Source organism: Fringilla coelebs (genome assembly GCF_963513975.1).
Source record: "Fringilla coelebs genome assembly, chromosome: 12".
Classification (NCBI taxonomy): domain Eukaryota; kingdom Metazoa; phylum Chordata; class Aves; order Passeriformes; family Fringillidae; genus Fringilla; species Fringilla coelebs.
The window spans coordinates 2320562-2341653 of record NC_140038.1 but is presented as its reverse complement, the minus strand read 5'-3'; the positions used below and the strand labels follow the sequence as shown (position 1 = coordinate 2341653).

The window sequence follows — 21092 nt, the reverse complement described above, 5'->3', positions numbered from 1 at the left end:
TTTCAAACAACAGCTTAAATGATTAATTTTGTTTAAACAAAACTCATTTTAACAGAGATTTTTAGGGTGCTCTTTTAGTTGTAAATAACTGAAATGCCTGTAATAAACTCAGCCAAAACTGTTCAAAGGGAGAGGAAGACTCCAGAAGAGTATGGGGGGAAGGGAAGGCGAGGTGACAAGCTGGGAGCAGCGGGAGGGCACGGAGTAATTCTTGGGGAAATTCCTTAAAGCAGGGCCGTGAGAGCCCTGTGCTGCTTTGCCTGGGCACTTTGTGCTGGAGGGTGGGCACTGCTGCCTCCCTGCAGCTCCACAGAGAACAAGTGCAGCTGGGAACTGAAGAGCAGCCAGGAGCCACTCCAGGAACTTTGGTTCACTGTCCTCTGAAGGTGATTGTGATGGTAGCAGGACAAATTGTGAGAGAGGTTCAAGAAGTGATGGGCAGAAGCTCATTGTAGGTATGACTTAGATTGACTGCAGGTGGGTTGCCTCATTAGCTGTGTTGTGGTAGCAAAGAGAACCACGTAAGCTCTGCATCCTGTGTTCGTGGGAGCTCTTTGAATTGTTGGTGGTTTTCTGCTGGAGGGAAGTAAAACGTTGCTGTACATGGCCTGTGAGCAGGTGGCTCTAAAGGAAGTATAAGCTCTCAAATTTGCCAGAACTGAAGACTTGTTACTGGATAAAGCTCCAAAGGAAATACTTCAGTGCTAGGAATAGAAGGGGAGATGTTTACTCCTGGCAAGAAGTGACTGTAGTCTGTAGACTTAAAAAACCTGCTCCTGTGGTGGTCATTCCCAAACTGCCAGAGGTGGCTGTGGGGATTGGCATTTCCCAGAGTCCAGCTCTTTGATCTTCTGAACTATTCTTTACCCTATGTATTTTTTTATGAGGGAAATGATTTTCTCTGGTTTCCTGTCAGTAAGCAAGAAAGAATATATGAAGCTGATTTCCATGTCAGATTAGAAGTATCTTGGTTACATATCTTCCTTACCAACTGACTCTGCAGTGTCCTTATGTGTTACTTGTTTGTTTCACTTCTTGATTTATGAATGTTTATTTGATTTATATATCCTGTATCCTGCCATGTGCATAATGTACTGAAAGGAGCTGGAGCAGCAGCTTCAGGAATAACTGAGTTTTCTGCTTATTCTCCTTGAATGGTCCTTTGGAGCCATTTGCCGTAGGGTATCACGGATGTTAAAGCTTGTAGGGGTACAAAGAGCCAAAAGGTAAAATAAAAATCCATCTCTCTCATGGTTAAACTGAGATTACAAATGGCTGAACCAGAGAGAGCACCCTGGGGAAGCATCAGCTTTTGTTTGCCGTGCTGTTTATGCTTTGTCTTGTCATTACCTGCTCTTGGGGCCAAAATATAATGGCCCATGAATCTTCAATTTTACTAGACCAGAAGTGTTTTTATGTGAAAAATGTAGACAATTCTGTGCCATTGCTGTGCTTTATGCAGCACTTACTGCAAGCCTTTGTAAGGAAGTGTGTGTTGTTTGTTGCTCTCCATTCTTTTGCATCTGTGCCTTGCCCAGGTGCCCTCTTAATTTTTGAGGAACAGAAAAAAACCTGTTTGAAATTAGGTTGTCTTTAAAGAATAGACATAGTCATCTTTTCCACTGATAATGCCATCGTGCACTTTGGGAAGAGGTAGGAGGAAGGGCAGGTAAAAGATGAGCACTCCGTGTGCTAACAAGGCAGAGGAGTTAGGGGAGTGTCTTCTCATCAGTGTTAATTTTTTTGTTCCTAAGCAGTCCAGGTTACCAGCTCACGTGCTTGTCCTAGACTGGCAGAGGTATGTTGCAATAACAGTAACTTCTCCATGAGAGCGCCTGAAGTGTCAGATACCTTCACTTGTCTCTTCTTGGTATTTGTATATTGTCATTTCGCATGCTTTGAAATTACTTAGAGCTCTGATTCAAGGTATGTTTGAATTCTTCCTCACTTACTGCCCATTCACATTTTTTACAGTGGTCTTGTAGGTTAGGCATTCATGTTGGATTTTGGTATTTTTTTGTTTTAAATATGATTTTTCTATAGAAGCTAGTTAGCTATGGGATCATCAGGAAATATGGTATGTAGATTTAGCCATTGAAGTAAGAGGCATTGTCTCAATGCATTATTCATTTGTTGGTTTCTGCTGATAAGAAAGCAAATTAAAAGAAAATGGGAATCTTCCTGAATGTGTATGGGATTTTTTCCAATAATATAGATTTGTAGTTCTACGTTCAAACAGAGCTTTGTGTGTAAAATATAAGATGCTGCTGCATTTTCTAAAGTTTGAGTGTAAAACTGAAGAAAAGGAATGCGTGAGACTACTTCTAAAATGAAAAATTCTGGCGTGAAAATCACGGATGTGCACGTGATCACAAGGTGCACCCGGTGCGTTGTGGCTATTCCTTTAAAATCCTGCTGATTTGGAGTGATGGTGCCTTGGTGATCTGCTGATGATCTGGGTGGGCTTTATTACCGCCCTTGGAATTGCTGTGTCCATGCTCCAAGGGCTTGCAGGGATCTCACCAGCGCTCTGCTCCCCTGTCCTGCAGGCTGCAACTCGGCAGGACACGACCTACTGGCTGCAGGAGCTGCAGCAGAAGAGGTGGGAGTACTGCAACAACCTGGATGCAGCCAAACGGGACAGCCGCACCTCGCCCACGCCCAGCGACTTCTCCAAAGGTCTCGTTGCCAAAGACAACCCTGGTAGGTTGGGAGCTGGGTGGGAACAGGAGGCACAGCTCTCCTCAGTGCCAGTTCATCCATGCAAGGTGTTGCACCGGGGTAGGGAACAGCCTTTTTCACATCTGTTTATCAAGTAGCTCTCTGTAAACTTTGCATATGCTGCAATATTTAATATAAATGTGATTTTGTATCCTTTGCAAAAGCTGTTGATTTGTTGAAAAACAGAATTTTAGGAATGAAATAAAATTGAGTAGTCTTCCTACTAGGTTTCGTTAAGTTGTCTTTTAGTGGTTGCAACATCTTAAAAAGTTAGTATGGTAAATATCCTGAGATGTAAGCTCCAGTTTTTAGTGGGAACATGTGTATTTTGCATTCTGAATGACCATGCTTTGTGACTGAAAAGCTGTGGTGTGGTGGATCTATCTGACTTTGACAAAAATGCAGTGCCTTCAAAACTGAAAGTCTGCACTGATATTACGTAAGTGAAGTTCAGTCTCTGAAGTACCTTTAGGCAAGGAAAACGTAATTCTACCCCAGTGTTAGAGTTATCAAAATGGCTGTGCATTATACAGAGTTACTCTGCATTTTTTACTACTTTGCACAGGCACTTGTTTATTGTTTTATTCCTCAGTCCCTACAGAAATGGATTCCTTGCTGATTTCTGTTATCCATGAATAAGACTGAGTAAAATCCAGTTCTGTGCCAAGTTAGGTATTTGTAAGGCTCTCCTGGGTTTAAGCACTCTTGAGGTCAGGCATGTTTCATCAACAGGTTGGTTGCTATCACTTTGCTCCTGCTGTAAATCCAGCAGTGTTGAGCTGTTGCTGTCACACCTGGTCCCCTGCTGAGGTTCAGGTCCTGTTTTAGTGTTGTCCTCTAACCCATTCCCTCCTTTAAGAGAATGTGCTGCTTGCTCAACACAGCTGGCCTCACATGTGTTTGCTGGGGGCTCAGAGCCCAGCCCTTGAGCTGCTGCAGGGCTGGCCCTGCCATGTGCCAGTGCAGGGTCTGCCCGCAGCAGCAGTCAGCCTCTTCTCCAGATCAGTTTTTTGGCCAGTTTCCAGAAGTAGCTTACTGTAGGGACAGATGAGTGGCAGGATTAGCCCAAGGGAATTGCTGGGAATGTCAGGTGGGATGGTTTGAGACTCCTTTTTTTGGCAGCAGCCAGTCTGGGTAGCAGCTTTCCAAACCATGTGCTCCAGAGCACGTGTGCTGGTGGGCAAAAATCTAAGTGCTGCAAAAGGGAGCAGGTTCTGGCTCTTTCAGCCCTTTGTCTTTCTGCCTTCAGCCCCTTGTTCTCTGCTGCACAGGCTCCCTTTTTTTGTTGTGTTTAACTGGCCCTGTGCTGGGTAGGTTGAGTTCCTGTGTTAGCCAGAACAGAGCCCTTTTTTTTCATTTCTGCTAGATTGATAGTGGAATGTGTTCAGTGTGCAATCAGGTGATTGCACAGCTGGTGCACAGGAGGGAACAAGGCACAGACAGGAAGGCAGAGTAAAGCAGCAGACAGGCCTGCCCTCTTGGCAGCAGTGCTGGATCACATCAGCTGTAAGGGGTACCTTGGCCACAGAATCTGTTCTTTTTTGTGCTGCTTCCCTCAGAGTTGGGTACAATGTGAAACAAGCCTCTGTGACCAGCGTGTGCAGGTGCTGCAGCTTCACACCTGCTTTGCATCACATCCAGTCATTTCATCATTGAGCTGGTATTTTTCTCTAAGTCATTGGGGGCTTTCTGGATGAAAGCTGAACCTCTTCATGTGATTTTTTTTTTTTTTTTTTAATTTAAATTACTATTGTTGTTATATCCAGGACAAGGAATGTCAACATAACATGCATGGGCTGAGTAGGCCCATCCCTTTCAGGGGTAACATGCATGATGTAGAATTTGGAGCTGCACCTAGAGTATCTCATTTTCTAGGACAAATCAAACTCTTATCATCAACTGAACTATTTAAGTAGGGGTTCTTTTTGGGGAAAATGCAAATAGCCAGAATGATTGATGCTTGTTCCTTCTTTTTAATCAAGTACTCCAGGAGTTTCTTCTTGAGTTGGGGGATTCTGTAAGGCTCTGGTTTCATGTTGATGACCAAGATATGTGTCTTTTGGCTTTTTTTTTTTTTTTTTAAGAATTGAATGTGCATGCAGTGTTGTGCTTTATACCAGAGCATAGAAATTGGTTTATTTTGCTAGTGCTCAGGTGCAGATGCTATCACTAATGTTTTAAATGGGGAAGTAGTCTGCCTTCAGTCCAAACCCAGAACTGCTTACTGCAGCCTTGCCTGTCTTCTCCCCTCCCTGTTCAGAAATCTGGACTCACTGAGGCATGCATGGAGCTAGGTTTCTGCTTTGTGGATCAGCCTTGAAAGGTTTTTAAGAACATTCAGCATAGTGAAAAATGCTTCAAAGTATTTTTCAGAGTGGGATGTGGGAAATTGAATATTAACAATAATTACACTGTAGGATTTGTCATGGACTCAGCAGAATCAAACAGGTAGAAGATGAAACAAGCTGTAAGTGTAAAGGCAGAATGTTAGTATTCCACCCTGGCTTTGAGTTTCGTCTTTGTGTTGTGGGTTGTTTTTGTTTGTTTGTTTGGTTGGTTGGTTTTTTCCTTTGGGATGTTTGGGTTTTCTGGGGGGGGGTTGGGTTTGGTTTTGTCTTTAATTATTATTTTGTAGTTAAAACCTACTTGTTATCTTTCCTCTTCATTAGACAGTAAATATAATCCCATGTTTAGTTTTATCTAAGCTATTTTAGCTGAACTGTGCTTAGTTCAAACAGCCACAGTGCAAAAGAACTTGGAATTCCCTTTGGCTGATAAGGCCCTGAAGTATCTGTTCATAAAAATCAAGGCAGTGTAACTTGTACCTCTATTTGAAACATGACATGATACATTTCTGTGTCAGACACCAGTTTTCAAGGGTTCGAGAGATTCCTAGTGTCAGAGATCTTTAATATTTCATGTTCTTTATCACAGAACGTTCTTTCTACCTCTAATCTTTGATACTTGATAAAAGTACCCCTCTGTTGAGTAATTGGAGGGTATGGTTTGCTTAAAGATGGACTCGCTGCTGGTGCCAGGCAATTGTCAGAGCAAAGGCTGAAAGACTCATCAGTGATCAAAGAGGGTATCATCATTTCCTAGGGTTTTATTTAAGTCAGAGCCCACCCAATGTGTTACTTTCTAATATGAATGTTGAATCAAATCTGAGAGTGTTGTCAAAAAATCTTTAATCCACTTCAGTACTTTATGAATTATATCAAGACTCTGAAAATTGCAGTTGGGTTTGTTTAACTTGCCTTTTCAGAGGGTTTCTAGAAGGCTGGAAACCACTTTATGCTTTTTGCTACTCATAGTATATTGTGTGTTCTGGATTTTGTACTCCCCCTGCCTGCTGTGACTTTTCATAGCCAATATTCTTTTACTTATTGAAAGTTATGTTTATTTTCTTTCTCTCTTTTTTTTTTTTTCTTTTAATATAGATTTGAGTATCCTAAGTCAAAATGCTTCAGCAGAGAGAGCTAGGAATATTCTAGCTGTGGAGACTTCTCCTACAGACCTGGTGGGGGAACAAGCAGCTTCCCAGCCTGCACCAGTCCAAGGAAGTGCCATCAATTTCTCACTTAAACAATGGAGTGCTGAGATCAAGTAAGTTGTGAACCTGGGACAGAGTTCCCATGAGATTGGTACTTCTTGACCAAGACTATTTCCTACATCAGTGTATGGTCATTGGAGCTTCTTAGAATGATGGGAGGTGATGGGGGGTGTTTGTTTGTTGTATCTCTTCAAGTAAACAGGTTTGTTTGAAGGTTTAAGGGAACATTATTGTGTAGCATCACTGATGGCTGAGAAGTCCTGTACAGCACTTCCAGTGATGGCTTTCCTCTCTGAACCCCAGTGGTTATTGAGGCTGGGTTGTATTCTCAGCCACTGCTGCTTTTTCATGGAGCTGTCAATTCCCAGCAGTGTAGTGGTCATAGTACTCAGTGCATAGGAACTGCTTTTGGTGATGAAAATCAAACCAATATAAATCCTTGTTTAAGAAATGAAAACACATTTGAAATGGGCACAGTTTTGAAGTGGATGTAGTTCAAATTCCTGAGCAAAAATGTGGCAGACCCCTTCTCTACAACATCAAAACCCCTCATTCACAGTGAATTTACTCTTTAGTATTAATTGCTTGAAGGAAAGCAGTCCCATTTGCTTTCAGCTCTCCTGTTGGGTTTCTTTCTCAATAATTTTGTGGTTTGCTTTGCCCACATAGATGGGTTTCCTACTTTTGCTTAAAGCATGTTGCAGTGCTAATGCAGAGCAGCTCACAAAGCAGAGCTGTAGCTTTGGTTAAAAAAGCTACAGCATGTAAAGCATGTCTTTCTTGAGCTGGGAGGAAAATGTTCATTTTCATCAGCATTGTGAAGTTAAACAGATCCCCTTTAAAGCTTTCTGTTTAGTGCAGAGATCTGAGAGGTTACCAGATGGTTTTGGCTGTGAGTTGTTTTGGTTTTTTTTCCCCCAGTGTTGTGGTTGGTTGTTTTCCTCCCTTCTCCAGCAGTTCTGTGCCATTTGGGATGGGGGAAGATCTGGCAGCCTTTGGAATATGTGTGCCCTATCCAGTGTCTAACTGGATTGGGATTGGTTACAGCCCCAGTGTTAGAGAGTGGATCAAAGTGTGTCTAAAACTGCAGAGAGTTTCCTCTCTTGCTGTGAGCACATTTTTGGTTTATATTTATGAATTTGTATTAAGGTGTGTAGATGTCTCAGTAAAAGCCTTTGTCCTTCCTCCTGAACCCATTTATACACACTTAGAGTGTGTAAATGTGTCTGACAGAGAAGATATTGCTATAATAGCTGTATTCTCATCCTAGGTAGCAATTGTGATGTGATAATGGGGGAGGGGGGAAGAAAAATGTGTCTTGGAGTTAAGCAGTGTATATGTTTACAGTAATTAAAGTTGAAATGCACTTCTGTACTTTTAAAAATACACTATCAAATACTTTGATATATACAGACACTTAGGCTTGATTTTCTTTTTTTTTTAAATAATTTTCTTGCTCTCACCTACTTATTTATGCAGAATATAGATTTGGAAGCATACTGAATTACCATAACCTCCAGTTATATAACCATAAAAACAAGACTTAAACCCCAAACATTTAAAAATAGAGACTCATTAGATCATATGACTGGCTCTTGCGTAAGTTGTCCAACTGTACTTAGGGAAATAAATGCTTCAAATAAATGTTTTCAAATTTATCTATTTAATCTTTCATCTTACTTTTATCTAATAGAAAGCATTGGAGGACTGCTGCTTGAGTGCCCTGAACAAACCTGTGCAAAAGCTTTACAAAACTCAGCATCAGCTGTGATTTCTCATGGGCCTAACAGCAGTTGTTTAAAAAAGCTGTTCTGGAAGTCACTTGACTTGTTCTTTGTGGTTTTTTCAAGCTTTAGAAGGTGGTGTTCAGGCTTTTAAATATTGAGGCTGAGTGAGTGCAGAACAGGCACAGGGAACAGAAGAGAGAATGTGGAGTTTGGAGGTGCCTGGTAAGAGATCAGCTGCCATTTGGAGAAGAGGTGTGGAGATGCCAGGGAGCACTTCCTGAGACACTCACTGATATTGGATGTCCAATCCACCATTGCCCAATTTGATCTACTTAATTTGTGTGGAATGTCTGAACAAAGAAATTAGACTTCTTGCCCCCGACAGGAATTATGATACTTCTGGAAGAAAATGAAATCTGTAGCATAAATAAGTCTCTGCCAAGCTTGTAAATTGATTGCTGAAATAGTTTTGTTAATAACCATTAGGATTTTTTAAAAATTGTAAATATTTATCAATTAATCAGATTATAAAAGTTGTGCACTACTTAATAATTGGCTTAGAGTTCATGTTGATAAGATGTTAAATCTCTTGTGAAGCTGAAAGACTGGCTTGGATCATGAAATGATCTTGAAAGTGTAATATGGGTTATTGTCTTCTTAAGTTTTGAAGAGAGAATGGGGATGATTGAGTGAAAGCATCTTAGTGAGCTTGTACAGACTGCGTGGAAAATGCTGAGATACTAAATATATTTCCAGTTTTATGCCTAAAATATTAAACTGGTTCATAAGGGTTGATTTGGAATGTTCTGATGTAGTTGAACAAAGGCTTTGCAATACTGAGCTGTGTTAATACTCATGGATGTAAGAGTGGACATTTCCTGAGTGCCTGATGGTTGTGGGGGAGCTGGGTCAGGTAATCTCATCCTGCTGGGAAGTGTATTTGTTCTCCTATAGAATTCTCTGGCTGGAATTCAGAGGCTGCCCTGAAATGTTCTTGCAGATAGTTGGCCATGTTCCACCGTAGAAAAGAAAAACTGCAAAGGAGTCTTGTCATCAGCATTTCAGCTGCAGCAGGTCTCTTGGATGATCCCAAGTTTTCTGTTAATCCCCAGTATGGAGCTATAACATACACATGTTTTGACTGCATGCTGTTCAGTTTAATGCTTGGCAGTTACCCTAAAATTCTAAACTACAGCTGATCAATAAAGAGATGCTGCTTGTAAATCCTAATTTTGTTTTGTACTTGCCCGCTACAAAAACAAAGCTAAAACTGGGGGATGCAAAAGACCGTGGCATTAAAGTAAAATAATTCTTCTGTTCTTGGAATTTAACTGTTGATTGCAAGTGCTATTTGGTAGTGTGTTTTTTTTCTTTGAGCTTTTATTTGGTATTGATTTTGTCTGTGTTTGTAGCTTATTTTTAGTTTGCACTGTTTGAACTGTGAAAAGCCCCTTATAAAAATAGTGCAAAATGGAGAAATATTTGTCACTTTTTCCTGCTGCCTTTTTCACAGAAATTCCATGTCCTCCTTAAGAAAAGGAAGTAACGAAAATCGCAGGAGTGTGTTTTATACCACTGAGGAGTGGGAATTGCTGGATCCAACCCCAAAAGACTTGGAGGACTCGATGGCTCTGGAAGAAAAAAGGAAACACCTGGCAGAAGGAAGTAAAGGTAGAAGTGGAGGAAGGACGGGGATCATATGCCTTGCCTTGTTTAGCATAGAGTACCTTGTTATGTCTGTCTCTAGGAGATAAGTGAAAGCTTATCTTTTTCTTCACAAACCACATCCAGAGCTCTGTAAACAATTTTTTCAAAAATCAGTTTCTTAGGATGTGTTTGGGGTCCTCTGCCACTCAAATACAAGAGAATAAAGACAAAGCCTTGTTAACCCCTGGTTTGGGTTTCCTGAGCACGCTACTGGTTTGTTTTGTCACATGAGTTGCAAAGTAACGAGGCAAAGGGAAATGCTGATGTCTGTAATTACTCACTTGAGTGTCACCCACTGAAGCAGAATTGCCTTTAGACTTTGCATATGTACCTGTTACCTTGGCTTGCTTCTGAAATGGGGCAGAAGCAGGGATGGACATGAGGCAGCAGCTCATCTGTGTATTGGAGCTGGTTCTCAGAGTTGACCAGTGTCTGGAATAACCTTGTCAAGATGTTTTTACATCTCTTTAAGAGCACCTTAGGTGACATCCAGGAGATTTAATCCGTTAGAAAATATCCTGTGTGTGGAGGTGAAACTTTACATTGAATGCTCTTAGAGGAGCAGCAGGCTGTGATATCAGAGATGGTTTTACTCTGCTTGTTTGAAGCAAAGTTTACTTTGCCATAGTTATGGGTACCTTTTATTTTCCATAATGAATTGTAAAATTCTCTTCATGTCTTCTATGAAAAGTGTTAATTTATGAGCCAAGTCTTTTATCTAGGAAGGGGAGAATATTTTTTGAGCTTTTTTTTTCCACCAAAGGAAGCAACTTGGAAAATGAGGCACGTTTAGCACTATTGTATTGTGTAGTTTGAAAGCTGCTCAAAGTCTAATGTTAATGAGTATATTTTTTAAGGAAATCTGAATGCTTTGAAATGCCCTTTTACTAAGTGAACCGAACTAGAAGAAATTGTTTCATGCAGGACTGACTAGTTCAGCTTTTCCATTTGATTTTGGCCGCATTCCGCACAAAGCGAGGCGCCCGTTGAAAGATATGATTGGATCGAGCAGAAACCGCAACAGCAGCGACTCTTCCCCAACAGAGTGCTGTTCTGGCAACGGGAACAGACTGCTCTCTGAGCTGCAACTGAAGTATCAAAGCCAGCAGGAAGAGTTGGAGAAGCTGAAGAAAGATCTTTTGAGCCAAAAGGTAATTAAACCTTCAGGCAAAGTGCACGAAAGCAAATGGGTCTGGCAGGTGATTGGGAGTTGAACCTCTCTGCTCATCTCACTGTGTTAAGACCTCGTTGGTTGTTATAAAATGATGGTTCTAAACAAACTTTTGTGGACAAAAATCTTGAAACGAGAAGGACCATCTTTTACATCTGTTGAAGATAAGAGCCCTGAATAACAATTCCATTTGCACACTTCATTGAATTGGTTTATCAGTCTTCCTTGTTCTCTGAAGTTAACTTGTTTGGTGCCTGCCGGGACCCTGGCTGATAGTCAGAGCTTCTTTTTCCATATGTACATAAAATATCTTGGGAACTTCTCCGTTCAGATTCTCTTTGTTTGTCTTTTGATTCTTTCAGTGCTAGTGCAGTGGGTGGCAAATAGACCTGGCTTCTTTCTCTCCTCAGGAGGGGTTTTGTAAGATAACCATAATGTGTGTATATAGACTACACTCACATGGTGGTCATGCTTGTGTGCCCACATTACTCCAATTTATTCAATACCTTGGTTTTATCTAAAAGAAATTCTACCCATTTTAAGAAGAAAAATGTTTTAGATCTTGTGTGGAGCTGCTGCTTCTGCTATTTGTGTTTTCCTTTGTGTGAGGAAACCAAAGGAGGAGTCTGAGCCCCATATTTATACTCATTTTAGGCATTATCTTTCCTAGGAGTACGTTTGAGCTTCTGGGCCTGCTGCTGTGGGAAATCTCATTGGTCTTGTGCAACACTGCATTCAGAGCTGCTCCTGTTTTAATAAGAAGAAAAACTGTGTCTTAGGTGGTCATTTCTGTGGCAAGATTTTCTAAACAGCCTTTCGTAGACTTCCTTTTTGACAAAGCAGTGTTTGTTTTTTACGTCCTTTTATTTTCTCCACATCCGTTGGAGAAGTGAGCTCTCAGTTACCTTTGCTTTTTCCATTCTGTAATGATTTCCTGTTAACTTTTTGGGCTTGAGCCTCTTCCTCTTCACCCTACAACAGGATGCCTTTCTTGCAAGCAAGGCTTTTTTCAGCTTCCAAGTAACTGCTGGGCCTCAGCTGTCCACTCCTTTCCCTTAACCTGTTACAGCCATTTCAGGCAGGGTCCTCACTCAGGGAAGGACACTGAAGCCATCTGTGTACACCATGCATTGGAAGGTGTTAGCCTGCTAGAAATCATGTCATAAAGTGTTTCCTTTTCTCTTTAAACACCAGCATGAGGTCTCAACCCATTGCAGGGTTAAGAATGGGGATTGATGGCTATTGAGTACAGTTCAGTTACCAAGTCTTCCACTGCTCTTATCTTTGTGAAAGGAAAGCGCCAGTTTCTCTGTTACACAGGTGATCATTGCAGAAACTTTGTTTTGCTTGACGTTAGATTTCCAAGCTATAAAATTTAGAAACTGAAAATTTCATCACTTTTTTTTTGCTGTTGTTTTTTAATTCTCAGGAACTTGTTCGACTTCTGCAGCAAACAGTCCGATCTTCCCAGTATGATAAATACTTTGCAAGCCGCCTTTGTGAGGGGGTTCCCAAAGATACATTAGAGCTGTTGCACCAAAAAGATGACCAGATTCTGGGCCTCAATAATCAACTTGAAAAGTTAAATCTGGAAAAAGATAATCTCCAGCAGGAAGTCAAGAATCTGAAGTGTAAAGTTGGAGAACTCAACGAACGGCTGGGAATGTTGATGGAAACTATTCAAGCTAAAGATGAAGTCATCATGAAACTCTCTCGTCAGCTCAGTGAGTGTGAGGACAGCACATCCTCTCAAAGTGGAGCAATAAATTCCCCCACGGCCACCTGTACTAATAAGGAACTACAGGAACTGGACAGACTAAAAGTAAGAGCACTGTCTCTGTCTTGATGCATAGGGGAATTTCTTCTGTCTGTAAAAGTACTTTTTGATCTGCTGTACAAGATCACTACAGCAGTTCCCTAGGACACTCATCAATGGAGGCTTTCTCAGCTTGGAACCTCCACTTGGAGCTATTGTGTGACAATCTAACCAGAACTTCCTTTGGGCCATCTCTAGTGCAAGGCTATACTTACAGTAAATTAATCATTGGTGTGGAACAGAAGAGATGTAAGAAATAATGAAAGGAGCAGGAAGGATTAAGGGTAAGAGGAAAATACAAGCATGGAGAATACAAACAGAAAGCTTGCTTTGGTTTTTTTTTTATTTTAAATATCAAAAGTGAGGCAACAAAGAGCATGTGGAAAAGCAAATGGAAGCTCTGAGGAGACAAAATAAGAGGGAGGGGAGGAGTATAAGAACCTGTTTTACAAAGGCTGCAACAGCTGCTATTAATGCTTTATTTTTATTCTGTAACATACCTCTCTGAATTTGCCACGAGTTCTTTATGGAGTTACTGAAGTTATCCACTTTGCTCTAAAAAAGGCTTTCTTGCCTTTGGGTAAATGTTGTATTGATATTTCAAAGCATTTAGAATATAAATAATTTGCATAAAATATGCTTAAACATATATAATTTTATTTCTTATATGTGAGCCTGGTAAGTTTTAGTAGATGAAGTTGAAACTAGAGGTCAGTGCTCTTGGCAGAAAGCAGTCAGAGCTCAGGGATGCTGGGGAGCACCTGTGAGAGTCCTGTGGCTGCTGGGGGGTACCAGCCTCACCCGCAGGCTCAGCTGTCAGAGGCAGTGTTTGTAGGCAGCATCTGAGGGGATGGGGCAGGAACATCATGGCTAAGGATTTATCTTTCTGGGAAACAGACATGAAACTTGTACTGCTAGTGAGGGTGGGGAAAACCCCAGGGGCATTCATGCCCCTTTTTTGTGTTCTGTCCCCTCCGGGATGGGCTCAGCCTGCGTGTCCCTGCTCTCCCTGCCTGTCCCCTGCAGCAGGCAGCTGCCTGTGCCGGCAGTGGAGCTCGGGGAGGGATGCAGCTGGGGCACAGCACCACCCTGTGCTCATGTTTGGCATGTGTGTTTCATTTACATGAAGTCCAGAAATAATATTTGACTTGTGCCTGATATTTTTAATTAAAATCCTATTACTAGCTGCTGTTTCTATGCTCTAAGGTGATCTCTATCTGATATGCATAATCCACTTTGTTTTGTTTTTTGGTTTTTTTTTTTATTAACAGGACAATCTTCAGGGTTATAAGACCCAGAATAAATTTTTAAATAAGGAGATTTTAGAACTTTCTACTCTACGAAGAAATGCAGAAGCAAGAGAGAGAGAATGGCAGGCAAAGGTCAGCATGTTCTCACTTGGCAACGTCTAAAGCAATTTTCCATACTTTAGCTGTAAATCTACCCAGGAAATGGAACCATTTAAATGTATTAAATATGATAGCTTGGGAAAAAAAAATGCCCTCTCAGTCCTTACACACCAATCTTTCTGAACAGGTTCTTGAAAGAAGTAATTGTTTTTAAAATTGTGTGGCCCGGTGGAACATTTTGATAACTTATGAACAAAGGCATGTACATGTCTGAAAACATTGTTTCTTCAGAATTAAGGCTGTAATGATTTTTTTAAAGGTCAGTGACAGGCTGTGTAAGGATTTGATAGGTCACTGTCGAGCTTTCTCCTGAGCACAGAGGATGACTGTGGTATGGTGAATGTCACTTCTGTCTGGGTGAATTTGAGTGTAGAGATGTTGCAAGTAAATAATGAAGATTTCCAGTGCTTGGGGTTAGGGAAGATGCACTCATCTGTTACTAAGGTTAGGTACCTGTAGCTTTGCTTCAGTAGGCTTTGCTTTTAGTTGTTTGGAAGCCATGCACTCAGTGGCCAGGCTTAAACGCTGTATTTTTGGCACAGAGGCCACAATTGTGTGCTTGCAATTCTTACATGCTATTACCTAACTCATGTGCCACTTGAGTTGTCCTTGTTCAAACATGCACAGATTAAAGCTGCTACAATGCAACCATTTTGTTCTTTTCAAGTATTTCATACAATGCAGTGATAATTAATGTTTGCTCAGAATTTCCATATGCAAAAATACGTGTGGTGGAAAACACCTAGTCTGCTGTGCTGCCTTATGTTTCCTGGTGTTACAAAAATGGGAAAGTTAAGCTGGCTGTTCTTGATTTAGATATTTCTAAGCAGCATAAACCAAGAGAATAGCATTGAGCCGGATTTTAAAAGAAGCGTGGTACGAAGTAAGTGTCTGAAGATTTGTATCATGTATTGTTTTCTGCAGTATACCAGCTTAGAAGCCAAACTCTGCCAGATTGAAAGTAAATACTTGATCTTGCTTCAAGAAATGAAAACTCCTGTTTGTTCTGAGGATCAAAGTCCTGCTCGTGAGGTTATCACACAGTTACTGGAAGATGCCTTGAAAGCAGAACCTAATGAACAACCAGAACAAGCATTTTTCAAACCCCACCTGGTCAGGTAGTTTGGTCCTGTTAAAATTAAATGTGTGTGTGTATTGGCCAGTGGGCACTATTACAACACTGGAAAACAGACAGTGAGAATGTATTTGCAGGTTTGGATTATTGGTTGTATTTCCTTTCATTAATGAGGGAATGGTCATGAAGTGCTTTTGGCTGTATAAAAACATTGTCTTGGGGAAGCCATCTGGTGCAGCTCGAGATGCAGATTGAGCTCTGGGTGGTCTAATCTGGAAGATGGGGCCACAGGCCTGGTGGCACCAGGCAGGTGAGGGACACTGGGAGACACAGGGAGGGCTCAGGAGGAGGAGGAGGAGGGCTCTGAAGGCTTGGGCTGTGAGGGGCTGAGACCCCGGGATCCCTTTGCTGAATGAGGGTGCACACTGTGTCCCTGTGCCTTGGGTAGAGTGTTCAGGGGTGCCTGAGGCTCTGCCAAGGCTGGAAGCTGTGAGGAACCCCAGCCTGGCTGTGAGTGTGGGGTGTGCAGGAGCTGGGCAGGGACTGGCTTTGGGGGCTTTGGCAGTGCCATCTCTGTTGGGAGGGTGGCTGCCAGGGAGAAATGGTCCCACTGGGAAGTTTCACTGGCATGTTTATTCATTAATTGAGATGCAATATCAAACTTGTGTAGTAATATATACAGGAACATGGGCACAAAGTCTTTTGTCTATGGAATTGTACAAGTAATTGTTAAATAAAGAATATACTTCAGAAAAATGTTGAACAAGAAGAACTTGAGAGCTAGGGAGAATGGCTTTGAAGTAACTTTATGGTGAGAACTTGAGAGCTTCAGGGCTACTGAACATATTTTTAAAACCTTTTTTCTTTCTCTCCATTACAGTGAATATGATATATATGGTTTTCAGACTATCCCAGAGGATGATGATGAGGAGAAACTAGTAGCAAAATCACGAGCTTTGGACTTGAGATCACTTTCACTCAGTGAAAATCGAGAGATCTCCACAGGAGTGAAATGGGAAAACTATCTTGCAAGCACGATGAACAGAGAGATGATTCGCTGTGTGGAACTGAAGAACCTCATTCGCTCTGGAATTCCACATGAGCACCGGTCCAGGATGTGGAAGTGGTGTGTCAATCTCCATGTTAAAAAGTTCAAGGACAGTGCAGTACCTGGCTACTTCCAAATCTTGCTTCAAAAAGCTCTGGAAAAACCAAATCCCGCATCTAAACAAATTGAGTTGGATCTCTTGAGGACTTTGCCAAACAACAAACATTACTCCTCCCCAACGTCTGAAGGGATCCAGAAGCTGCGAAATGTGCTGCTGGCATTTTCCTGGAGAAATCCTGATATAGGATATTGCCAAGGGCTCAACAGGTGAGATTTTGCTTGTCTTGGTTAATAACTATGCAGTAAAACACTTAGTGAACCTTTCAAATCCCATGTATAGCAGCATGGTTTTGAACAACAGTTTGCTTTATGGGTTGTATGCTCATAATTTGTAATAAACAAATAACTATCTGTAAAATTCTGTAAAATCAACTTGGCATCAAAACTGGAACTGGAAATAACTCTTAAGAAATGAGCTATTCAAATGTAGTTTTACATTGACTTCATGTCAGTTGTAGGGGATTATGTTGCTTTTTTGTGCAAGAATTTGTTAGGTTCTTTCTTCTTTTAAAGCAAGCAGAAAAAAATGCTTGAAAGCTTTTTACATATTGTTAAGGCAACACATTTCAGCATTTTCCACTGATGTTTTCAATCAGAATTGCAGAATTTAAAGGGGATTATTGTGTTACAATGCTAAGAAAAATTCTGATTCGTTGCAGTTGGCCTTTGTCAGAATAGCTTTGCTACTTGGAGATCTATAGTAAACAAAGGTGCTTCTTGGAGCAGGTGTGTTGGTCTAACCCCCTGTCTCATCCCCATGATGTAATACTGTAGATGTCCACTTGTGCACTATTTTATGTCCTAGCATAGGCTTTTGAACTTAGAGCAGCTTTGTCTATTGAAAAAGCACTGAAGTAGTAGAATTGAAGCAGTGAGTCATGTAGCAGAGGTGGTGAGGTGGTGGTGGTGGTAGCAGTAGCAGTAATGTGTAAACCTCCACCTAAGACCCTTAGGGTAAACATCTCCTTTCTAAACTAGACTCTGTGCTTAGAGAGCTCTTAAAACTGGCAACACCAACACTTCAAGAAATTTTCTGAGCAAGTTTTTGCCTTTTTCTGTTTTCTTATTTAGCTGAATACAAATACGTGGTGTCGCTGAGAAGGCATGGCTTTGCCTCATCTTAAACTTCATCAAGTTTTGCTGTTCAGTGCTCTGCTGTTAATACATTTATTTCTGCTGAACAGAAAAAAATGCTTTACTGTAATAGTTCTTACTGTAGTTTGTATCTTTAATAACTTTCTCTTCCAAAAAACCACTGTTTACAGGTTGGTAGCAATTGCACTTCTGTACTTGGAACAGGAAGATGCTTTTTGGTGTCTAGTAACAATAGTGGAAGTTTTCATGCCTCGTGACTATTATACTAAGACACTACTGGGATCCCAGGTATGTGCTTTGCTGGGATAAAGTCTGTCCTGTAAACTGCAGCCAGTCCACAGCTTTCCTCTGCAACTGTCTGATAAGCCTTTTTGGAAGGGGATGGCAGTGGAGCTGACAGGGCTGCGTTCCAAGCCCGAGGACCCTTGTTTGGACAAGGACTCTGACAGGGAGATAGCTGTTCAGTGTCCTGCTTGGAGTCCTTCACCCCCCTTCTCACTGATAGCTTCACAACCCTGAGCTGTATTATGTTCCTTTTCTCACATTTGGGGGAGTGGTGGTGCAGGGCTCTGGGGGAGGGCAGGGTGAGAATGCGTTTGCAGTGCTGTGGGGCAGTAGCCACTGCAGCATTCCTGCTTCCAGGTGGTGCTCTGGTCCAGGCTGCCTTCTCCAGCCAAGTGTTTGCCCAGCATTCTCTCTGTTCCTGTGCTCCTGCACCAGTGCAGCACTGGTGACCAGCACTAGAAACATCCCACCTGTGTTGGAGGAGCCTTGTGAGACTGGGGCTGCCTTGGGAAGCAGACAAGGGCAGTCTGCAGTGGGGTAGCTGTCTGTGCTTTGGGTGGATCTGGCTTGGAAGTGTGAGGTAGACAATCCTGGGTTTCCTGGTTACCTCTGGAAAAACTTGCACTTACAGACTGGTAACAGCCTTGTTCTGAATGATGTGCTGGAAAATTGGAACAATAACCTCTATTTGTCATCTCTTTAGGTTGATCAGCGAGTGTTTAAGGACTTAATGAGCGAGAAGCTTCCACGACTACATGCTCATTTTGAACAATATAAAGTTGATTATACTCTCATCACTTTCAACTGGTTTCTGGTGGTTTTTGTGGACAGCGTGGTCAGTGACATCCTTTTCAAAATCTGGGACTCCTTCCTCTATGAGGGACCAAAGGTGAACTTAATGGGCTGAGTTTGTTCATTTGTTACCTGGTAACAAAGTACTGTGGTGTTACTGAGTGCGGGGCTAAAAGAAGGTTGCTTTGCAAAACTCCTGTTAGTTAAAATGCCATCTAAGAAAGAAACAAGGGAGGAACTGTGCATAACCATTCAAAACATTTTCCAGCTTTTGGAAGTGGGGTCTGGGGCAGGGAAGGGAGGTAGGGAGAGATGTGACTGTAGGGCTAAAGTGCAGCCTGTGCATGAGGAACTCTTGGTGGGGGTTTATAAAGATGGTGATGAGACTCAGTGTATTCTGTACTTACAAAGTACCAACTATTATATGTATTCTTACCAGGTAATATTCCGATTTGCCCTGGCACTGTTTAAGTACAAAGAAGAGGAAATCTTGAAGCTGCAAGATTCAATGTCTATTTTCAAGTACCTTCGCTATTTCACACGCACCATCCTTGATGCCAGGTGGGTAACTCACACTGGGGGGGCACTCAGGGACTTGGAGTGGTCCATGGGAGGTGTCTGTCTTGTGGCTTTGGTGTTGTTTTCATCTAGATCCTAATTTGTATATAAAGCAACTAGAGATGCAATCAACTGCTAGGATTTGTCATGAGCTCTTTTATCTAGCAGAGACAAATCAGAAGTGATGTAGGCTTAAATAGTAATTTTTGCTTGTGAAGGAAATGACCTTGTTTAGGTGTTATATCATGGTAGCAACAGGTCAGAATTTCAACCATAGATGAAGTTTCCCTCTGCATTGCAGATGTAACTTGTTACCAAAATGTTTTATGATAAATAAAAATACATCCTGGCTCAAGCATTAAAGACGTGACCCCTGTCCCCCACAGCTTAAATCTCTTATGTGTGGTTAATGCACAGGCTCCTGCCAGATAGTTCCAGCTGGTTTTCAGATATACTTGGAAGCAGAAGATAAATACATATTAGATACTTTTCTTGTCTTCAGTCCTTGCATAGGACTTACAGTTTGTAAATTAGGAGCTATTCAAGACTGTAGAGCAGCAGGTTAATCTTAAAAAGAAAAGTCATATTGGGATTGGTTTAATGTCTGAAAACTTTTTGCACGTCTTTTGAATCTCACTAGCTTTCAATTTAGAGAAAAACTGTATATTGAAATCTGAGATTTTTTTTTAATGTGATAAACTCCACATAAATTGAGGCTTACGCTTTGACTCCGGCTGCAAGAGTGCTATTATTTTTACTTCCTGTGTTTCAGTTTTGACTGGAGAGAAGTTAAAGCTGAATAAGCTTGTGCTTGAAAGGGATTGCTGGGATTGGTGCAGAGAGAAAAAAATTAATTCTTTTTGTTCTTACCTAATCCAAACAAAATTTTAATATTTAATCAGAGTTGAAGGTTTGGCTTTCCATTCATTTTCCACTTGTGGAAATCATGTCTTGATTCTTCTGTGTAAAATTTCTGGTGCTGAAATAACCTATTTTAAAGATTTATAAAATTGCTGAGTTTGGTGTTAACAAAATGAACTAATTAGGGATCACTGGGGGATGGGGAGTTCAAGTGAGGACAGAAGGAGAGAATTCAGTACATCAAAGATACTTGCAATACAAATATGCTCTGTGCTGATCCGTAAGACTCTGTCTTTTGGGGTTTTAAGAGTGGAAGCAGTGCAGTGCCATGTAGGGAATATGGATTTGCCTGCTAGGACTGACAAGACAGAATTCAAACTGCCTGTTTTCTCATTCTGCCACGTTTGTACTAATTTTAGATCATCAACATTTGAGCAGTACAGAAACACGTAGAATGAGGCCTTTCTTGATGGACAAAAAATGATCCTGTTGTAGAGGAAAAATTCAGAAATATTTATTTGTATAGAATTCATGGATGTTCTGAATGGTTAAAATCATTCTGCACAGAGTTTCTAAGTTCAAACTCTGTAGTAAGAGAGAGATCTCTACAGACACGTGCATAATTATATTCTAGTTACAGGATGTCATAGCTGGGTTTTTCTACAGAGCCATGGCATGTTGTGCACAGGTAGAGAAGCTGCTGGAATATCTTCTGTGTTGAAATAGCAGGAAACCATTCCTTGGTCACTCAAAAATGCAAACCTACCATTAAATAAACTGTCCAAAGAAGTTTTCTTAATATTTATTTCTGATAATTCAAATAGAATGAATTAAATATTCCTGTTCCCCTTTTTTCCTTAGTAAACAAAGATGGTTTTGGGTGTAGGTCAGCAATAATGATGTAGTTGGACTGATTAGACTGACCAGTTGCTGGGTTTGCTGGGACTGCAGGATGGTATGATGCAGTGTGACTCTGGAAGGGGGCTGGATCCTCTGTGGTGCTTCACATTGTGCCCTGACAAGTTTGGCTTGACGCTGGTCCAGAGATCTCTGTGCTCCAGCCAGCAGAACCCCCAGAGCATTCTCACTGTGTTGGAAACTTTGGCTTGTCCGTGTTCTGTATTATCCTTGTCTGTGTTGTCCCTGTCTTTATC

At 41.3% G+C, this 21092-nt stretch overlaps 1 protein-coding gene across 2 annotated transcripts in view; it reads left to right on the top strand.

Annotated features, from left to right (window-relative positions):
- Positions 1–21092, top strand: part of TBC1D2B (TBC1 domain family member 2B) — a 29936-nt gene that overhangs the window by 4556 nt on the left and 4288 nt on the right. Inside the window, exons 2-12 of one of the 2 annotated variants that reach the window (XM_084213644.1) lie at positions 2550–2703; positions 6162–6327; positions 9515–9672; positions 10684–10859; positions 12309–12701; positions 13967–14077; positions 15029–15222; positions 16060–16554; positions 17613–17730; positions 18431–18616; positions 18959–19080. In XM_084213644.1, the coding sequence (XP_084069770.1) occupies positions 2550–2703; positions 6162–6327; positions 9515–9672; positions 10684–10859; positions 12309–12701; positions 13967–14077; positions 15029–15222; positions 16060–16554; positions 17613–17730; positions 18431–18616; positions 18959–19080 (2273 nt within the window). Of the gene's footprint in view, positions 1–2549; positions 2704–6161; positions 6328–9514; positions 9673–10632; positions 10860–12308; positions 12702–13966; positions 14078–15028; positions 15223–16059; positions 16555–17612; positions 17731–18430; positions 18617–18958; positions 19081–21092 lie in introns of both variants that reach the window. The other variant, XM_084213643.1, reaches the window with a different exon arrangement.